Source organism: Dasypus novemcinctus, chromosome 13, assembly GCF_030445035.2.
Source record: "Dasypus novemcinctus isolate mDasNov1 chromosome 13, mDasNov1.1.hap2, whole genome shotgun sequence".
Taxonomy (NCBI): Eukaryota; Metazoa; Chordata; class Mammalia; order Cingulata; family Dasypodidae; genus Dasypus; species Dasypus novemcinctus.
Genome location: NC_080685.1, coordinates 89,544,535 through 89,565,874, shown reverse-complemented (window position 1 = coordinate 89,565,874; position 21,340 = coordinate 89,544,535). Strand labels below are relative to the sequence as shown.

The 21,340-nt window shown below is 49.7% G+C and overlaps 1 protein-coding gene across 2 annotated transcripts; it reads left to right on the top strand.

Moving 5' to 3' along the window:
• Nucleotides 1-3,137: 3,137 nt before the first annotated feature.
• On the top strand, nucleotides 3,138-18,044 carry GOLT1A (golgi transport 1A). Of its 2 annotated transcripts, XM_004459076.4 has the most exons (6): nucleotides 3,138-3,262; nucleotides 13,336-13,427; nucleotides 14,401-14,579; nucleotides 17,001-17,064; nucleotides 17,219-17,278; nucleotides 17,708-18,044. In XM_004459076.4, exons 1-5 carry the CDS (start codon nucleotides 3,238-3,240, stop codon nucleotides 17,264-17,266), a joined length of 408 nt encoding a protein of 135 aa, XP_004459133.2. In that variant the 5' UTR covers nucleotides 3,138-3,237; the 3' UTR covers nucleotides 17,267-17,278; nucleotides 17,708-18,044. The 2 variants fall into 2 exon arrangements, with proteins under 2 accessions (XP_004459133.2, XP_012380827.1); XM_012525373.3 differs by lacking the exon at nucleotides 17,219-17,278.
• Nucleotides 18,045-21,340: the final 3,296 nt, after the last annotated feature.

The following is a 21,340-nucleotide window of genomic DNA, read 5'->3' as shown; positions in this document are numbered from 1 at the left end:
CCCCAGGGCCGTCCTCCTGCGCCACCAGGCAGGGCTCACCATCCCGGAGCGCCACGGCGTCACTCAACTGCCTCGGGCTCAGTAGCCCCATCTCTACAACGGGGGCACTCCAAAACTAATTCATCTTACCAATGTGAGGAGGCGGTGCTGCTGTAGCCCCCTTGGCTTTCTTCAGGGGCCCAATGGGGAAGAAGCAGAACGGATCCCAGCTCCCGCTCCTCCCCTGGCCCGTCACCTTGGCTGGAAGCACCCCCAGGCCCCTGCTGTCCCCCCGGGGCCGTGCTCCCCTGCCGCCGGCCCCAGGGAGTAACCACTACCTAGGGACCTCAGGCAGGGCCTCACCTGGGTGGGCGAGCCCAGCCTGCCACACCGACCTCCCTGGGGGCCTCAGCTCCAGGACCCGGCGCTGCCACCAGAGACTCCCGAGAGTTCCGCTTTTCTGGGTCCGGAGCTCACAGGTGCGCTCCACGGCCAGCCGGGCCGCATTCCTAGCTGTGGGAGCAGCTTGGCGTCCCAGCTGGCAGTGACAGCAGAAATCTTTATCCTGTAATAGCACGTCAGTAGCACACGACTAGTAATAGTAATACCAGTGGTAATTGCTATACTCTAAAACAGTACTAATCGGAAGAATAATAGCTATATTGGTGGCTTAAGTGCTTACTATGTGTCAGATACACAGTTCTACGCACTTTGCATGTATTAACTCACAAATCCTCGTGAGAGATAACTATGAGAAAGGTCCTACTATTTAGCCAAGAAACTGAAGCACAGAAAGGTTAAATAAATTGCTAAGATCAACTATGATTAAAAGTACAACTATGAGAGTGTTCTCTCATGAACTATGACAAATGTATGATACTAATACGTGGTGTTAAAAATGGGGGAAAGGTGCGAGTTATGGCAAAAATACAACAATGTAAGCTTTGGAACACAGCAGTCATATTTTGATGCTGTTCTTTCATAATTTGTAACAAATGTTCCACAACAGTGCAAGGTGTTGGTGGTGGGATGATGTATGGGAATTCTGTACGTTACCCATTATTGTTTTGTAAGCTCACAACATCTCTAACAAAAATATTAGAAATAAAAAAAAAATTCCTAAGATCTCACAGAGTTGAGATGGAGCCCAGGCACTTTGATTTTAGAGTTCAAACTCTTAACCAACCAAGGGATCTCAATGGAGGGTGGGACTGCCCCCTAGGGGACATTTTGGGAATTTATGGGGGAGGACAGGGAAGGGAGGGGGGCAGACTTTGTGTCCTAATGATAAGGGGGCAATATGGTACTGGCATTTAGTGGCTGCAATGCACAGCACAGATTCCCAAAATAGAGTCCAATGCAGTAGGGTATTACTGAATTAGCAAAGAGACGAACTACAAACTCCTCTATTTGAACAGAGGAGAGCTGAGAGAACCAAATGTCATTAAGCAGAGATTCCTGAAATGCAGGAGATCTCAGTGGCTCTCCTTAATAAAGTTTTAGAAATCATTTCATCTTATTGCCATCCTTTATATTTTTTAAGTTTTTGCAGCCCAAGGGTGAACACCACATTTTAGCGATTACATGTAGAAATGTTTTGGGGAGTTGCCTGTTGTTCTTCTCTGACACTGCCCCTGTCCCTGGGGCCCACCATGCAATTGCTTTAAACTGCTTATATCACCATTTCTCTTTCCAGTCCATCCTCTATTCCCCATTGCCTATTTCATCTGCCTCTTTGAGCTCCAAGTCCTTTTAAATTCCTGGAGACTGAATATTGCCTCAACATATGTTGGAATTTCAAGACAGATCTGTAAGTCTGTGGTATTTCATCACTACCCCATTCCATGTCATAGCATAGGGAGTTATTTTGACAATATGCAAATAAATAAGACCCAGTTTATTTGCATAAACATTGTACTTCCTTATTGTCTCACTTTGTCATGTCTAATTTGCATTGTTTGTTAGCTTTGTTAGCCATTAGCCCTTCTTCAATTAAGTTTATTTCCCTCTTCCTTTTATATGTAAGTATGTCTAGTCTTATTACTTGCCTAACAGTTTTTTTTTTCTAGTGTTCACCCCTACTATTCTTATTTTCTTGTTGGGGTTTTTTTGTTTTTTGGGGGATTTGGGTTTTTTTTTTCTAGAATAGCTTCTGGCTTCCTATTTCCCTTAAATCCGAACTTATCTATTATAAATAGATGCAAGCAATCTGCCTATTTTATTTTGTCTCCTAGTAAATCTTGCCTAAGCATTTGTATATTGAGAGACATCATATTTTATTATTAAAATTTTATTCTTTTTAGTTGAGCTTTTTAAATGATGTATATAGATTGGTCATACCTTCTATGAGCTTCTTTTCAGGATGGAGGATAAAGGTGACAGTACAAAAGGGATTTTAGGTCCAATGAGGCTGAGAATCACTGCTCAACAATGGAACAGAGAACCTTAGAAATCACCTACCCCTTCTTTTTCAGGCCCACAGAGGGGAGAAGATGCATCCTGTCTACACAGCTGGAGTGTGAACTAAAACCAGGTCTCCTAAATCGTCCATCCCTACCCCAAGGCCAAATTCAGGGCTTTCTCTTCCACAGCTCAGCCTCACAGTTTAAAGCTGGACATCACTGGGGGAAAGGAGACCCAAGTCCCTTCTATCCAACTCCCTGGTGGCGCTTGTGCCCTCGGTGTAACTGAATCTGGCTTTCCGATTAGGCAGTCTGCAGAGGCTTTACTCTGTTGCTTATTGCCCCCTAGCGACTAACCAGGGCACTGGCAGAATGCAAACCACTTGCAACAGGAATTTAATTTCCAAAGGGATACACAGATTCCAACTTTTCCCACCCCTTTCACCAAACTCAGTAAGCACCCCGGGTCTGCCCCCGATCTCAATTCCTTCATTTTGTAGTCCAAGTTTTGAAGAGATGATGGGAGCGACTGAATTCAGCCCTGGGGTGCAGGTGGGGGGTGGGGGTGGCAGTAGGGTCACGTGGTCCTGGCCTCTGGGTGAAGGAAGAGGGGTGCAGAGGAGGGGCTTTGTGCTCAGGGAAGAAGCTGGTGAAGGCCCCTTCGACTTTAACAGCCTTTTGTGGGTGGGTGTGTGTCGGGGGCGGGTAGAGATGGGGGGTGGTTAATGATTTACCGGAGGACTTGTTTCACAACCTACCAAGGGTCAGCTTCCCATCAGCATGTACCAGCTCGGTCCTCTCTGCTTCTCACCACTTGCCAGCTTCCACCCGAGAAGCCCCCCAGGCCGAGTGCGGCATGATCTCCATCTCCGACTGGCAGAGTGAGTGCGAGGGGCCAGGGGCTGGCGCGGCAGAGGGGCTGGGCGAGCGGGGGAGCCTAGGCCAAGGTGCACCCCTCCCAGCCGGGAACCCACCGAGGTGACCTTTGGAGCCAGTGACGGGGAGCTGCTGTGCTGGCCTCCAGAGGCAGCAGGGCCAGGGCTGGGTGTGACTCTCCTGCTTCCAGGGGAGGGGGGAGTCCTGCTTGAGGTCCCCCGGAAGCCAGAAGCTGCTGCCTGTGGGAACTGGCAAGTCCGTCAGTCAAGGGCATTCCTTTTCCACTGCAGGGTTCTTGGAATTGGGACCCCCGATGCTGCAAAGGTAGACCCTGCAGTCTTCTGCCCATTCTTCTCAGAAACTAAACTCCACCCCCTCCCCAAATCACCCACCCCCTCTCCTAAGCATCCTTCCCCTTTGTTTGGGGAAGAGAGGAAGGAGGGAGTCCACAGGTCCAGGGAGAATGGGGAGAACTGTGGCTCCAGAACAAGAAAAGTGAGGGTTTGGATTTCATTTGGGTGAAATCTGAGAACTGGTGAAAATATTTGCTCATTCACTGAACAAACTTCTGCCAAACATTGTGTTAGGTATTGAGCATACAACAGTCAAAAAACAGACATTTTCTCTGCTTCCGTGCTGGGGGAAGAGGGTAGATAATTAACAAATAAAGATATAAATATATCTTATGTTGGATAAGTGTGATGAGTCCTCCGTATAAAAATAAAGCAGTATAAGGAGGCTATGGAGGGTAGGGTAGGCAGCATTACTGTTTTTTATAGGATGATCAGGAAAGGTGCCACTGAGAAGCTATCTTTTACAAAGAGACCTACAAGAAGTGAGGAAGGAAAACCATGCAGCTCTCCGGATGGGAAGACGGGACAGCCAGTGCAAAGGCCCTGAGGCACAGCATCCTTAGCATGTTTAAGGACAATAAGGAGGCTAGTGAGACTGGAGCAAAGTGAGTAAGGGAGGGAATAATTGAAGTTTAGGTCAGAGAGGTAAGAAGGTTGATTTTATTGATGTAAGATGGTGTGGTGGGGTGAAGCTGTATGTACCCAAGAAAAACATGTTCTTAAATTTAATCCATTCCTGTGGGTGCAAACCTAGTGTAAGTAGGACCTTTTGATGAGGCTACTTCAGTTAAGGTGTGACCCATCTCAATTAGGATGGGTCTTAATCCTTTTATTGGAGTCCTCTATAAACAGAATGAAAACCGAGAGATAGACAGACAGCCACAGAAGCAAGAAGCCGAAGTCAACGAAACCCAGCAGAGAAGGGAGAGACCAGCAGACACGCCATATGTCTTGCCATGTGGCAGAGTTGCCAAGGCTCACCAGCATCCAGCCTTTGGGAAGAAAGCATCTCCCTGATGATGCCTTGATTTGGACATTTTCTCTGCCTCGAAACTAGTAATTAACTATTGCTTAAGCCAACACATTTAAAGGTATTTGCTGAGCAGCCTAGGAAAGTAAAACAGATGGGAAACCACTGGCGGGTTTATGCAGAAGGGTGAAATGACATACTTATATATATATTTTGTTGTTGTTGTTGTTGTTGTTGAGTCATCTTGCTGCATCAGTTTTCCGTGGTGTGTGCAGCGCCACTCCTGAGGGGGCTGCTTTCTTTTTTTTCACGCGGGACAGCTCTCCTTGCAGGGCACACTCCTTGAGCGTGGCACTGGGCATGGGCCAGCTCCACACGGGTCAGGAGGGCCCTGGGGATCAAACCCTGGACCCTCCATATGGTGGGCGGACGCTCTATCCATGAGCCACGTCGGCTTCCTGATATATTTTTAAAAGATCACTCTGGCTGCTGAATTGAGAATAGAGGCTCTGCGGGTGCCAGCAGGGAGCCTGGTTCTGAGCAGGAGAGGGTGGCGGCTAGGAACAGGGGCGAGCAGCAGAGTGGGGGCAAGTGGCCAGTGCCAGACCGGTTTTGAGGGATTTACTGAGAGGATTTGCTGGTGAATTGGACATGAGGTCTGAGAGGAAGAAGAGTTAAGGATGTCTGAGCAATTAGAAGGGTCAAGTAGGGGGAAAAATCAAGAGTCGGGTTTTAGACATGTTGTGTTTGATGTGCTATTAAACACATCTCACAGGTAAGGTGTCAGGTAGGCAGCTGGATATGAATCTGGGGTTCCAGGAAAGGCCTGGGCTGGAGAGATAAATTGGGGAGTTGCCAGCCTATGGGTGGTATTTAAAACCAAGAGAGTCCCTGAGATCACCTGAGACAGTTTCTCAGCCTCAGCATTATTGACATTTGGGGGCTGGTAAGTCTTTGTGGTGGGGGGCTGTTCTGTACATTGTAGGATTTTAGCAGCGTCCTGGGCCTCTACCCAGGTATAACTACCAAAAATATAAATATCTCCAGATATTGCCAAGTGTGGGGGTGGTAAAATCACACACACACACACACACACACACACACACACACCAGTTGAGAGCCACTGACCTCGGAATAATATATGGAGAAGAGGGCTCAGGTCTGAGCCCAGTGGCACACCATTTTCTTCAACTAATTACTGTGCAAGGAAATACACTCATCAAATGCCATAAGGCCTATGAGAAAGAACCGTGAGGGAACCAGATTTAGATCAGGGAATGGAGAGGAAACCACCGAGACCTGAAGGGTAAGTTAGGGTTAGTGAGGTAACAAGTGGGGAAAGAAAGTTCCAGCTGAGGAACCAGCATACGCAAGGCCCTGAGGCAAGAGGGCTGGTTGTGGTCCCTGAAACAAGGAAGGGCAGTGTGGCTGGAGCACGGCAGTTAACAGGGAAAGTGGCAGGAGATGAAGTTGGACAAGTAGGCCAAGCCCAGTCAGGCAGGGCTGTAAACCAGGGCATGGTGAGAAGGTGGGAGGGACGCCGTTTATTCTAAGTTCAGTGGGGCGCCAACGACGGGCGAGAAGTACAGTAATATGACCAGGGAATGGTTCCTCTCAAATACTGCAGGGAAAAACTTGTACCCTACTTGCAACTTTTATGTACATTTGTGATTGTCAAAAAAATGTTTTTAAGAAAAAATGTAAATGGGGTTCCAAGACTCCCTGCACAGCCTGAGGCCTGAGGGGCGCAGTCACCTGTTGCAGGAGAAATTCCTTTCCTTGGAAGAGTGGCTGCTCCAAGAAATATTCCTCTCTGGATCAGGAAAGACACCGAACCCGGCTTCAGGCAATGCGAGCTACAACCTGTGGAGATGGGGCGGCCAGCTCATCTGCCACCGCCTGTAGGCTGTGGGCTCTCAGCAGCTGCCTCTGGACCTTCAGGGAAGGGGGCTAACCGGGCCGTCGGGACTGCCATCAACGCGCCATGCCAGGATACCCAAAATGGGTCCGTGACCCACTAAGTCTAGCCCCTGGAGAGCCAGGACTCCAGGAGGAACTAGTTACCTTAGGCGCCAATGTTCTCTGCCAGGTGGGGAATGTGGCAGCTCCGCGGAGCTCCAGGAGGGGGCGCGCTTCCCCGTCTGTCCGTCTTCCAGGGACCACAGAAGGTGGGTACATCGGTCACTCCACCGAGCATGAGTGATGAGTTCCTCCACCCTTTCTGCCATGGCTGCGCCTGGAGGTGCCTCAGGTGGGCAACTTGACCCAAATCGCTAAGCCACTCGCGATCAGAGGACATGAGAGGCAGACGCAAGGACTAGTTGGCGTGTGTGAAACACAATTTCTGACCCTTGCCTGTGAGGATGTTGTGACCACAGCGCACTTTCTCCACAGAAGCACTAAGCCCATAAGGAGGGCTGCCCTATCACAGGAAAAATCCGGAAGAGTGTGGAGCAAGTAGGAAAGTGATAACTCTGCAAGCCAGCAAATCGTTCTTGTGGAAAAAGAAATTATAGGAAAGAAGAAATAAAGCCTGAGTTTGAGATATGTAAGATGTCTTTACAATGAGTATAGACTGCTAGTGTTTACAGAAGGAAAATATGAATGTTTTAACAAAATGAAGTGAAAACCCAACAAAATGTTCAGATTGTGTTTCAGCATGAAAGCATCTACCAAGAGATAGAGAAGAATGTGTGGATGGATATTTTTATGACAGGTATAAATTAATAATGTGGTCATAACAAGCATAAACACTTAAAATGCCTTTATCATTCACATTAAGGAAATATGGTTGCAGTTTTCCTCCACAATATCCTGGTGTCAACAAAGTCATCATGATAAAGTAGGTGTAATTTCTAGAGTCTCAACTTATTATCTCTGAGGTTAGAACAATCATGTGATAAGGAAAAACAGAACAAAACGTTCCATTGGATCCTAACAGAATCCAGCTTCTGCTGAAAATGAGACCCCATAAAACTGGTGTTTTTCTAGATGAAAAACAGGGTGAGTTTTCGTCTATAATTTGAATGATAGATCTCATCTCTAGACTTTTACTGATTCTTGTAATGAAGCTCTTTGGCCTTATTTCTGTCCTGGAACTGATTCTAATCCTCTTAAAACTCTGTATGGTAACAGATTATGAAAGATAAACTACATGGAAGACAATTGCATTGTTTGATTTTTTTTTTTTAAGATTATTTATTTATTTCTCTCCCCTTCTGCCCCCCAGACCCCCACCCCGGTTGTCTGTTCTCTGTGTCTATTTGCTGTGTCTTCTTTGTCTGCTTCTATTGTTGTCAGCGGCACGGGAATCTGTGTTTCTTTTTGTTGCGACATCTTGTTGCATCAGTTCTCCGTGTGTGCGGCACCATTCCTGGGCAGGCTGCACTTTATTTCGCACTGGGCAGCTCTCCTTATGGGGCGCACTCATTGCACGTGGGGCTCCCTTACACGGGGGACACCCCTGCGTGGCAGGGCACTCCTTGCGCGCATCAGCACTGAGCATGGGCCAGCTGCACACGGGTCAAGGAGGCCTGGGGTTTGAACCTTGGACCTCCCACGCGGTAGATGGATGCCCTAACCACTGGGCCAAGTCCGCTTCCCTGTTTCATTTTCTTCCAGTTGTAATGAAAACCTAGCCAGTAAATAGAGTCTCAATAATTCTATTGGTTTTTTTAAAAAATTAGCTCTGCCTCAAAACAACCAGAATAATTCCACCTCACTTTTTTATTTTTAATTTTTAAAATTTTTAAAAATTTTCTTTTTTAATTTTTAATTTTTTTCCATTTTTTTGGTTGTTGTTGTTTTACTTTGTTTTTTTCTTTCCCCCTCCTTTTTAACAACTACCTGAAAACATGGCAATAATGCCAATTTTATCGAGGTTGCGAGGGTCACTTCTAAGGTGTGACTTAACAAGTCCAATACAATTCTTTCTCCTTAATAGAGGCCTGCATGTTTTCATTAAAAAAAAAAAAGTAATTCAATGTCAATTTTTAAAAATGAAGATATTCTTAAAGTACATATGTTGTAGTTTAAAAAGACACTCTCGTCACATCTGCTTTGTAAAGAAAGTCACTTTACCTCCGTATTCCTCAATAATGTGCTATTGTTATTTCTTGATTTTTAAAACTCTTTATCAGTTGACTTACTACTAGCAAAAGTGGGGCCTTAGCTCTCTCTCTCAACCCTTCCCCACATACATACTTCCACATACACCTTCAGAGTCATGATAACCTATGAGTTTGGTTTTTCCTTGTGAACAATATTCTGGACCCTCTGTCCTCACGTTGCAGCCTGGTCAGCCTCCTCCCCAGGTTTGCACACTGTCAACTCCTCCATCACCATCATTCCGGAAATTGCCTTCTCTTCTTGGATCCTCAGTTGCCTTAATTCCATGTCTTCCTCCCTGGTTTATCCCCTTGTTTTAGTGCATCACTTCATTCAGTTGGTTGCAGGGCTATAAAGGTTGGAGGACCTTGTGTTTCTAAAAATTTATTTTTCTTCTGCCCACTTATAGTTGCTCGTTTGGCCAATATAGATTTCTGGGTTTGAAGTCAAAGACTCTCAATTTTGAAGGTATTGCTCCTTCTACTAGCATTCACTGTTGTTTTGGAGGAGTCTGATGCCCTTCTCATGCTAGGTCCTTTGCAAGCCACCTGGTTTTCCTCTGGTAGGTTTTAGGATAGTGTCTGTACCATCATGTTAATTTATTTCTTCTGGGCACTCATAGGTGAGAAAATAGAAGAGAAATGTGAGGAAGTAGAACAGAGTCAGGGCTCAGGGGTACAGTGTGTTGGGGGAGGGGTTGCTGTTTGCAGTAGGATGGCCAGGGTGGGCTTCTGTGGAAGGTAAAAACAGCAAAGTCAGGAAGCGGATTTGGCTCAACCGATAGAATGTCTGTCTACCACATGGGAGGTCCGCGGTTCAAACCCAGGGCCCCCTGACCCGTGTGGAGCTGGCCCATGCGCAGTGCTGATTCTCGCAAGGAGTGCTGTGCCACGCAGGGGTGTCCCCTGCGTAGGGGAGCCCCACACGCAAGAAGTGCACCCTGTAAGGAGAGCCGCCCTGTGTGAAAAAAGTGCAGCCCGCCCAGGAATGGCGCTGCACACACGGAGAGCTGACACAAGATGACGCAATAAAAAGAGACACAGATTCCCGTTGCTGCTGACAAGAATGCAAATGAACACAGAAGAACACACAGCAAATGGACACAGAGAACAGACGGGGGGAGGGGGCGGTGGAGTGAGAGGGAAGGGGAAATAAATAAAAAATAAATAAATCTTTAAAAAAAAAACTAAAAACAGCCAAGTCATGAAGACACATGAGCGGAGCTTACCAAGCCTATTGGAGGAAGCCGGGGAAGGCTGGTGTGGCTAGAAGGGAAAGAGTGGGGGGGGGGGGGGGAGTGGAGGAGGTGAGGTTAGCAAGGGGACTGGGGGGCGGGGAGAGCCAGACCAGAGAGAACCCTGAGGCCATTTCAAAGACCAGCTCTATTCTGAATGCAGTGGTAACCCCTGAAGACTTTGGAGGTGAGAGTGACATGATCCAACGTCCCTTTTAAAGGGATCACTCCCACTAGTCATACTTCTTAAATATTTTGGCTTTTTCTTTAGCCATACTTTTTAATGGTGGGGCTGTTCAACTTCAAGTTTATATTCTATATACAGTTTTGCAACTTGTTTAATTTACTTAAAATGGCTAGAATGTCTTTTTTTTTCTTTTTTAACTGAAAATTTATGCATATTGGTTATAATTTCAAACCATCAAATTTACAAACGAAACAGAAGGTCCCCCTGCAGGTTTACCTCTTTCTTTCCACCCCACCTGAACTAAAGTGGACCATACTGTCCAGTGACAGTACTATTGTCCTTTTGGTGCATGTTTTTCTGATCTTTATTTACAAATAAGAGTACACTTATTTACAAATGTATATATACAGACATTTTTAATGTGATAAGGTAAAGCACTACACATATTGTTTAGTACCTTTCTTAGTTTCATGTAACTTTGCAACAAATTGAAAAAAAGTAATGGAAGCAGAGAAAGTGAAGGCAATGAGTGTGAGTACAAGTAATTCTGTCAAGAATCTTGGCTGGGGATGGGAGCAGAAAAATAGGGTGAGAGTTGGTGGAGGATGTATGGCCTAGGGAGGATTTCTTTTATGACAGGGGAACCATGGGCCACCGTGAGTGCTGATGTAATCCAGAAATCAGAGGGATGAGAGATGTTATAGCTGATGGAATGAAGTCTTTGAGAAGGAAGAGAAGATGGACTCAAATGGTGCCAAGACAATTCCATGGGGAAAGAAGAGTCTTTTCAACAAATGGTGCTGGGACAACTGAATATCCTCATGCAAGAGAATAAAGTTGGATTCCTGCCTCACACCACATACAAAAACTAACTCAAAATGGATCCTATGCCTAAGTGTAAGAGCTAAAATTATAAGATAGCCTAAGGGTAAACTTTCAGGACCTTGGATTTGGCAATGGATACTTAGATAAGAGATCAAAAGCATGAGCAATAAAAGAAAAATAGATAAATTGAACAAATCAAAATTTAAAATTTGGGGACTTTGAAGGACACCATCCAGAAAGTGAAAAGACAATCCATAGGATGGGAGATAGTATTTGTAAATCATCTGTCTGATAAGGAACTTATATCTAGAATATATACATTCTTACTGACCAACATTAAAAAAAAACAAATAACCCAATTAAAAAATGGGCAAAGGATTGAACAGACATTTCTCCAAAGAAGATATATAAGTGGCTGATAAGCACATGAAAAGATACTCGACATCATTAGTCCTTAAGGAAATGCAAATAAAAACAACACCAGATCCCACTTCATACCCACTAAGAGGGCTATACTTTTTAAAAAGATAGACTATAGTAAGTGTGGGTGAAGATGTGAAGAAATTGGAATCCTTATGCATTGTGGATGGGATTGTAAAATGGTACAACTCCTTTGGAAAACAATTTGTCAGTTCTTTAAAATGTTAAACCTAGAGTTACCATATGACCCAGCAATTCCACTCATAGGTATATACCCAAGAGAACTGAAAACCTACATCCACACAAAAATGTGCACACACGTTTGTAGCAGCCTTATTCATAATAGTCCAGAATTAGAAACAACCCAAATGTCCACCAACTGATGAACGGATAAATAAAAGGGGGTGTATCTATGCGATGGAATATTATTTGGCCATAAAAAGAATAAAGTATTCATACAGGCTGCAATATGAATGAACCTTAAAAACATTACGCTAAATGGAAGAGGCCAGATATAAAAGACCACATAGTGTATGATTCCATTTATATGAAATGTCCAGAATAGGCAATTCTACAGGGACAAACGGTAGATTAGAGATTGCCAGGAGCTGGAAGGAGAGGGGAGGGGAATGACTGCTAATGGGTAAGGGCTTTTCTTTTGAAGTGATGAAAATGTTCTGGAATGAGATAGTGGTGATGGTTGCACAATTTTATGAATATAGTAAAAATCACCAAAATGTACACTTTAAAAGGGTGAATTTTACAGGATGTGAATTATTTCTCAATAAGAAGGTTATTTTAAAAAGCATGCAAGTTGAAGAAGTGTCCATTCATGGGAGGATGGACATTCCTTCCATCGTTCCAGGGGTTGTCTTAGGTTGGATTCCCCTAAGGACAGAAACTAAGGTGAGGCCTTGAAAGCAGGTGGTTTATGTAGGAGGTGATCCCCAGAAACAGAAGTAAAGGGGGGGGAGGAAAGAGAAACAGAGTAGGAGAAAAAGCCCAATGGGATGCGTTTATCAAAGTCACAGCTGTAGACAACCAGGGCTCCATTCTGCCTGGGCACTGAGGGGTGCACAGAATGTCTCCCAGCATCATCCAGCTGGAGGGTTGGGCACTGGGCTGTTTACCCAGCAGCACCCCCATCCATCCTGTTGGAAGGTTGTCCCTGGTGGGGAGGGGGGGTAGAGTTCTTAATACCTGCACTTCTGCTCTGTGCTTGCCAGCTCTGATAACAGCTTCAAAGAATGCCCTGGGGCACCAAGCAGAAAGCAAGGACCCACTGTAAAGTGCAGGTAGGATGCTGGCCATGTGGGCTAGCGACTGCAAGCTGGGACAGTGGCAATATTAAGGAAAAAAGAGACTGAAGAATTTTCAGGAAAGCAAGCTTATCGAGAAGTATAGCAGGACAGCTGGGCAGTTCTAAGGCCTTTGGTGCTGGTGGCCTTGGGTTTTAGTGGCACCTCCTGCCTGGGTGTGGGCTGCATACCAGCGGCTCTCAGAGGCACACAGGCAGGACCAGAGCAGGCAGCTGGCTGGGTTTAGCCAGGTCTTGGCCTTACCTAAGGCAGTAAGACAGAAGAAAAGACGCACAAGGGAATTGGGAGGGTTTGCAAGGAAGATTGTGGTGCTGGCTTAAGGAAGGAAATGTAAACTGATGATGAGCTGGCTAAGGGAGCATTTGAAGCATGTGAGGACGCTGAAAGTAGTGGTGAGGGTAACACTAGCTACCTCACAGGCTGTTGTGGGGACGAATGCCATAATGCATATTAGGGTTGCAGTTTGCAGGTGTTACATGTAGCTCAGTCCCCATCCTTCCTTTCCTTCCTATCCCATCACCCTCTGAGAAGGTAGAAGCTGAGGTACTTGGATGGAAATGGAAGCACTCCCTAACACCTGTCCAGTGGCTATGGGGGAAAATTCCAGGCATCCCAGCCTGCTCCTCAAAGCCCATCCCACCACAACCTCCTTGCCCATTGCAGAGATTGGCGTGGGCACCACTGGCTTCGGCATCTTCTTCATCATCTTTGGAATACTGCTGTACTTTGATTCGGTGCTCCTGGCCTTCGGAAACGTGAGTCCCCAGCCCTTTGTACTCTGCCTCCCAGTCTTCCTGAGATCTCTCTCAACAGCTCCAATTTCATTCCAATCATTCCCAACCAGGGATCAGGCACCATCAAGCCGGGGCAGGCAAAGGGCGTGGGGCAGGGACAGCAGGACCTACGGGGTGTGGAGAATCTGAAGACCTGGAGGTACCAAGATGAATCAAGGCTTGTCCCTGCCATCCAAGTCCCGCAGTCTAGTGATAGGCATGAAAATGTACATACATGACTGACGAGCGGGGAGGGTCAGTGGGAGGGCCGAGATAAGAAAAACATAATTAATATGCAACAAGGTGCTTAGAAGAAAGAAAGCCCACCAAATTGGGAAAGGAAGAAGAGGAATTTGGAAAAGAAAACAGGTGTGCAGGGGGTGGATGAAACACTGCCAGGTAGATGGGTCAAGAAAAGAAAAGGAGAAGTGGAGGGAAAGCATTAGGCCTGCTGGAAGAAACCCAGAGTTGAATTTGATGGGATTCTAGGCTCTCAAGGGATCTTTAGAAGCCAATCCTAATATAGCCGATAGGGCTAAGTGTATGATTCTCTAAGCAATGCAGCCGCTAAAGGTTCCATGAGACTTTGGGTACGGCTGCCTGACCGATTTGGGCTTCTAGCTTCACTTTTGTAAAATGGAGAGTATCTCACTCTCTAACTCAGCTTCCCCGGGAGATGTGATGAGAACTGAAACCAAAGATGAAGAAGTTTTGGGATCGAAGAAATTGGATGGGAATCCAGGGACCTTCGAAGTTCATCTCCTTGCCCCTGCCCCTGTGTCTGGGCCATTCTGTTCCCACCCAGCTCAAGATATCGAGGGTTCCCAAATCTTGCCATGTTCCTGGATCGCCCTCTTGAGGAGTTGGCAAGTGCAGCCCCGTGTCTTGTCCTTCACTCCGGGGCTCAAGACGGGGCTGGTGTGTTTGCTCTCACACTCCTCTCCCTCCCCGACAGCTGCTGTTCCTGACCGGCCTCTCCCTCATCATCGGCCTGAGGAAGACGTTTTGGTTCTTCTTCCAGCGCCACAAGCTCAGGGGAACCAGCTTCTTCCTGGGGGGCGTGGTCCTCGTGCTCCTGCGCTGGCCACTTCTGGGGATGTCCCTGGAAACCTACGGGTTCTTCAGCCTCTTCAAGTGAGTCCAGGTCCCCGGAGCCCCGGGCCCGAGATCACCCACCAGGTCTGGGCAGCGTGACCAGGCGGGTGTACAGAAGCTGGGACTTTGTCCTGCAAGAGAAGGGGAACCCTGGAAGAATTGCAACGGGGGAAGGGATGTCAGGATGTCACTCTGCAAAAGCCCCCCAACAGTGGTTGAAAGATAAATTAGAGGGATTGGCCCATCCGTCAGGATACATTGAGCCCTCACTCTGGGCCCAGTACTGTGTCCATCGCCGGCGAGGGGACAACAGGGCCACCATCAAGTGCTAATCATCCAGCTGGGGAGGAAGGCAGGAAGGAATCTTGCCCACCCCTTATCTGCACCAAACCTGCTCACTGTCAACCTCTCACTTTATCCTCTCCATGACCCACTGCAGGATTGTCTTCTGACAATCCAGCCCTCAGAAAAGGTGGCCACCTTGCCCAGGGTCTCTACAGAGGACCCTGAACTTGAGCCAGGTGTCTCCGGTTCTTGGCTTCACAATCCTTGGCCTGTCCTGTGTCAGCCCTGGGCCTGGTGACAGGCGGGGAGCTCCTGGCCACTGCCAGGGCTGTGGGTGTCCGAGAGGAGGCAGGACCTGAGACGGACCTTGAAGGATGGGGAGGGTCTAAGAGAAGACGGGAGGGTGCTGAGGAGCAGACGGGTGGGAAGGAAAGACTCCATGTGTCTATGGGATAATATGGAGAGAAGAGCAGTTGCAGTGGGGGTGCTGGGGCCGGGGAGAAGCTCGGCTTAGAGACTCACGGGAAGGCACTGGGATCAGGGGCCTTGGGTTCTACAGGAGCCCTCATTCTGCTGAGTGCAGCCTTGGAAATGCCCTGATTAGCCTGAACGTCCTAGCCTGGTAGACATTGTGTAGGGTGGCTTCAAGAAACAGAACTTTCCCAATCATATGTTCTGGCATTCATTTATATAATATTCGAATATGTCTCTATTATTCAAATAGTCAAATATAAACAGTACCTGCTTTATGCCAGTTAACTGGGCTGTGAGGAAACGGCACTAAATGGTGAGAACGTTCCAGAGGAGCTTGCTGTTTAGTCGAAAGACAAATAATAGCCACCATTTATTGAGGGTTTAGACGTGTGAGTGGGGCCCCTGCAGATTCGGTCATTCAAACCAAAAAGAAACCGTGACGAAGACGTTGCAACAGCATAGGAGCAAAAAAGAGAGCTAGAAGGGACCTCCGGGGTGCCTCTGAGCCTCTGGAAATGGAGGCCCAAGGAAAGGGCCTCTCCTCCTCCTTCCACTGCCCCAGGGGCACCTCCTCACACCCTCAGGTCATGTGGAGAATCACTCCTCTGCCCCACGCAGGCCTCACCAGGCTGTGTTTGCTAGGACAGGGCCCAGGGATAAAGGCTGCTACGTGCCTGGGGACACCACAGCACGAAGGTTTAAATGGAGCGCAGCCTCCACCAGCCATCCACGCCCCGAGCCCAGGCTCCCGAAGCGGGGGGCATTTGCCCACTCTCAGGAGGGAAGAAGGCTTCAGGCCTGGGTAGAGAGAACGGTGACAACAGCAACAGGTAAAGGTTTCTTGAGCACATCTAGGTAGGCCCTATCATGTAGATATGATTATTAACCCCATTTACAGCTTGAACCTGAGACTCAGAGAATGTAAGGAATTTGCCCAAGTTTATACAGTGCCAGGAACTGGGAGCCAAGATTTGAAGCCAGGGAGTGTGACCCCAGAGCTTGTATTCTGTTGTTTGTTTTTTTTTCAAGATTTATTTTATTTATTTCTCCTCCCATTACCACCCCGTTTCCCCTCTTGTCTGCGCTCTGTGTCCATTCACTGTGTGTTCTTCTGTGTCTGCTTGTCTTCTCATTAGGCAGCTCTGGGAACCGATCCTGGGACCTTCAGGAGTGGGAGAGAGGCGATTACTCTCTTGTGCCACCTCAACTCCCTGTTCTGCTATGTCTTATTTTCTCTCCTCTGTCTCTTGTTGCGTCACCTCGCTGCGCCAGCTCTGTGTCGGCCGGCACTCCTGCACAGGGCGGGTTTCCTGCATTGGGCAGCATTCCCACGCTAGGCAGCACTGCTGCGTGGGGCCGCATTCCTGCATGGGCCGGCACTCCGTGTGGGCCAGCTCGCCACATGGGCCAGCTCGCCCTCGCCAGGAGGCCCTGGGCATCGAACCCCGGACCTCCCGTATGGTAGACAGGAGCCCAATTGGTTGAGCCATACCCGTTTCCCTGAGAGCCTGTGTTCTTAACCACTTCTCTTGGCTGCCTCTTAAATGTCAGGGCCTCAGAAGCAAGCCTGCCCCTGGTGCCCAGGGGGCCCCATTCTCTAGGGAGCCCAAGCTGGGGGCTTTTGGTGGACCTCAGCCTTGCTAACCTCTCCTCCCCGTTCTCAGCCATCACTGACCCCGCCCTCCACCCCTCTGCTCTTAGGGGCTTTTTCCCAGTCGTCTTTGGCTTCCTGGGCAGTGTCTCCAACATCCCCTTCCTGAATGCGGTAAGTGGGTCATGCAGGTGGCTGGGTGGTGGTGGCCTGGGGTGGGGGGAGCAACAGCTACCCCAGGTACAGTGGACCTTCCCCATGTCCTTCAGACCCCTTCCCCGGGTTTTCCGGCTTTCAGCAACTCGTCCCCTCCCTGTCCTTTCTCCAGTCGACCAGAGCAGATGAGGCCTCCGCCAGCAGTAGCAGTGAAGTCTAGGACACGGAGGAGGTACTACTGCTGGCTGCGTAATAGCACCAAAGAAATGGAGTCTCAGAGACTGCAGGCGACCCAGCCAGAAAACGGCTGCGATTTCTGGGCTGCTGGCTAAGCCTGGAACCCGAGCGAGGGGAGGATGTGGCAGGACAGCTGAGAGCAGAAGGAAAAGCAGGTGGCAAGTTCTGCCCTCTCTTTGGGGCAGGCGTGCACGCAGCAGTCCCCAGCCCCTGCCCTCTCCCTTCCCTTTCTCTGAAGCACTTGCGAGAAGCTAGGGACCCTGCAGCCAGCACCGGGGTGCACCCGCCTGCCAGGCACCCCCCAGCCCCCTCTCCAGATCTGCGCTCGGCACTGCCGCCAGCTCTCAGGGCCAGCTCCATAACAACCTAGAGATTGAGTCTGCTCCCCCTCTTTGTCTGGAGTAATGATTCTTGGCTTCCACAGCTGTTCCAGAGGCTTCAAGGTACCAGCTCAATGGTCTGAGCAGCGGAGATGAGCTCCTCGAACTTGGATCATCGGTCAAGAGGGCTAGAAGGGAAATGGGGGCCACCCCCTCAGAGCCCCGCCCTGCACTGACTCATCTCCCTGTCATCCCCCGACCTCCCCGAGTCCAGGAGGAAGGCTGGAGCTGAGCGGCTTACCTCCGACCCGCTGGTCAGTTCAAGAGGCTGGCAGGGCTGCAGGGAACAGGGACGCAGAGCTCCGTGGAGATCGGACGGGGGCTGCCGGCCCATCCCCGCCCTGTATTTATGGGAGCAAAGATTAAACCCCCAAGCTGTGAGTTGTGTCTGAGACCCGGAGTCAGTGTCTCCAGCCCATTAAGTCCACCCCCTGCCTCAGGGCCGGCGCCGCACACCTCACTCCACACGGTGGGAGTCAGTGCTGTTCTCATGAGGCTGTAATTTGTATCCTGGTGCTTCACAGTTCTGATGATTGTTTGGCAAGCCGTTGAGAGCCGTCAGCATTCCACGAGTGATGGCGTGAACGCTCTTTACCACCGTCCAGAGCCTGTGCTGGGGAAGTTTGCTGTCTGAGGGTAGAGGCATAGCGCCTGCCTTCAGAGAGCCCCAATCTGATTGTGGGAACAGCCCCTGCCCTGGGAGCCCCTAGTTCAAGGGTAAAGAGAATTCTCACAGGCTCAAGAAAGAGAGAGAGGCACCTGTAACGCATACCCATAATAAACACACCCCTCTTGAGGGCCCTCTGTGTAGGTACCAAGCAAGGGAGTGGGTGCTGAGGAGACAAAAGAACGAGCCCTGGCCGGGCCCTCAAAGTGCTGCACCCAAGCAGTTGCGGAGTGATGACTGCCACAGCAGGGGTGGCATGTGTCCAGCAGAGGCGGAGGGTGGGGGACAGGCACAGCACTTTTGGATGTGCTGTCACTGCCTTCAGGCTAAGGGGAGAGCCCCAAAGGAGACCGCCAAATTCCCAAACGCTGCAGTTGCCACCGATTCACAACGAGAGGCTTTTACAGCACCTGGCTTTTTCTGGGGATATATTTCTGTCCACGGTGGTTTGGGCTTGCTCAGCCTTTAAATCAATTTCCCTTCTCGCCTTACAAAGCCCCACGCCAGCCAGGCCCAGGCGGTCAGACCTGGCGAGCAGCCCTGGCTTGGGAGGACGGCAGCTCGTTCCCACAGCCCTTCTCCAGGACCCGCACGGTGCCCGGCAACATCGTGGGTGTCGACGGTCACCTGCCAGTGGCTGGGGAGGCAGGGACGGGCCCTTGCCCACTCCACCTGGCCATCCACATGGGGCCACGTCTGCTGAAACGATCTTATTAATACCTCTATTCACGGAACATCAGCGAAGTTCCCACTGTCAAGTGCTGTGGAAAGATGGTATTAGAAAAGGAGGGAGGGAGGGGGAGTGGAGGGGAGCCGGGGCAGCCAGCTCCCACCGCCCAGGCCCAGCCTCACGGGAGGGGTGGGAAGGGGGGTGTACCCCTAGCTGGGTCTCCAGGGCCCAGAGTGAGGACTTGGGTGTGGAATCTGGGTTCTGCTGCTTGGTCAGCAGGAGCCTTCCCCTGAGCCAGATCTAATAAACGTTCAAGTCCTTTATGGATTATTCAGAAGAATTCGACCATGGGAATTAGACCTCCCGAGTGAGCTTGAATACGCACTTCCTGAGAAGCTAGGGGGCCCTCCAGCCAGCACCGGGCTGCTGGAAGCTGAAAGTTCATCCATCACGTGCACTGATTCTAAGAGGAAAGTGTCCCCAGGCGATGACGTCGTGGAGAGGGAGGTAACGACCTTCAAGGTACGGGGCGTCAGGGTCCGAGAGCTGGGGTCCCTGTGTTCATTCCAGTGACAGACCCGGGCACGGGCCCCTGGGCTGCTGGCCAGTCAGGGTACTCTCTGCCCAAATTCCGGGACCGTAAAACAATTTTTAAAAAATTTTAATGGAATAGACTGGAAAATTTCAGAGTGTAGTAAATGTAAGGGTAGTTTCATGAAATATGTTTCAGTTATGTAAATGCATATGTGTATGAAAAGTACCTCTGTAGAGAGTCACAGGGAAAAATATATTTCCCATGGTCAGAAAAGTTTGAGAGCCACAGACGGGGGCTGCTGACCAAGCTCGGACCACATGCCCCCAGGTGAGACGTGGGTAATCCCAGGTCACTGGCCCCCCACCGCTCCCTCCTCAGGGTCTGGCTGATGGGGACGCCAGGCCTTGAGCAGTGACCCGGGCACGCCACAGATTCATCCACTTGAAGTGGGTTCAGACTGGCTTCAGCCCCCCAGAGCCTCTCTCCTGAAATCAGGAAATGGGCCGCAGTGTAGGTCTCAGAGGGCCTTGCTCGTCAGCCATAGGAGACAGTCCTGGGGTCAGAGCCTGAGGAGCAGAGAGAGGGGGCGCAGGCCCCGAGGGCTGGGGGACGAGGTGGACTCACCGAGGAGGTGTGAGAGAGCCCTGGGGGGAGGAAGGAAGAGGAGCTGGCACACGTGGGCTGCGGATGCCGTCCAGAGAGGACAGCTTCAGGAGGAAGGCCATCGCCACGTCCAGTGCCACTGAGGTACGAGGTGGAGGCAGAATAGAGCATGGGGCCTAAGGACAGCGCGAGGCAGGCTGAGAGGAAAGGCGTCCTTTTGAGGCGTGCGGTGATGGTGTGGTCAAGAGGGCACGAAGTTGAAAAGGCCTTGGGTAGACAAGGGAAGTCCAAGCCATGACTGCAGGCCAGAAGGGGGAAGGAGAAACAGAAGCACTGGAGAAGGAGCGGGTGGCTGGGGGATGGCTCTGACAGCGGCGTGAGGGGTCCCGAGGAGCCCTGGCCAGGGCTCCCGCCGGGAAGAGGAAGGGGTGTCGATTCACAGGACAAGGCGGTGGGGAGGACCCCGGGATCCTGAAGTGGGAGAGGGGATGCTGCAGGGGCACGTGTCATTAGCCCGCTTCACTGAGTGAGACTGAATGAGACACACAATAGGTGTTCAGTAAATCATTACCATTCCACAGTAGAGCTGGCCTCTCTGCTTCTCGGAGGGCCGTTGACACCGGCCCTGTTAACTACTGTTCTTTCTGGGACCGTTTTGAGCCTCTCCATGCTCCTCAAACTCTAAACTCCACCCACCCCATACCATCCTGAGTGACGTGCTGTGGTTCTCAACCCTCGCTGTACATTAGAACCTCTGGGATCTTTAAAAAGCACTGGTGCATGGGCCCCATGCCCACGTGGTCTCCGGGTGGGGTCAGCATCCGTACCTGTTGAAAGCCCCTTGGTGCGTCTCACAGGTGGCCTGGTCTGAGAGCCATGGGTGCATGGCTAAGAGCAGAGACCCCCGAGCCAGGTCCACCTGAGGACATGGCCAGCCTCTACCGCTCCCTCACTGCTGCACTGTGAGTCTCAGTTTCCACATCTCTGAAGTGGAGCTAATACTTCTCAAAGGCTTGTAGGGAAGATTCCATGAACACAGTTCCTTAAAGCACTTACGTACCTAGCACACAACAGGCATGTAATGGGGGCCATTCCTGGCCATGTGGTGAGGGTGCTTCATTGTCACATCTTCTGGGACAAAAGACACCTGAAGATGTGGGGACCAGGCCACCTCCTAGAGCAGGTCAGCAGGGCTTGGAGGC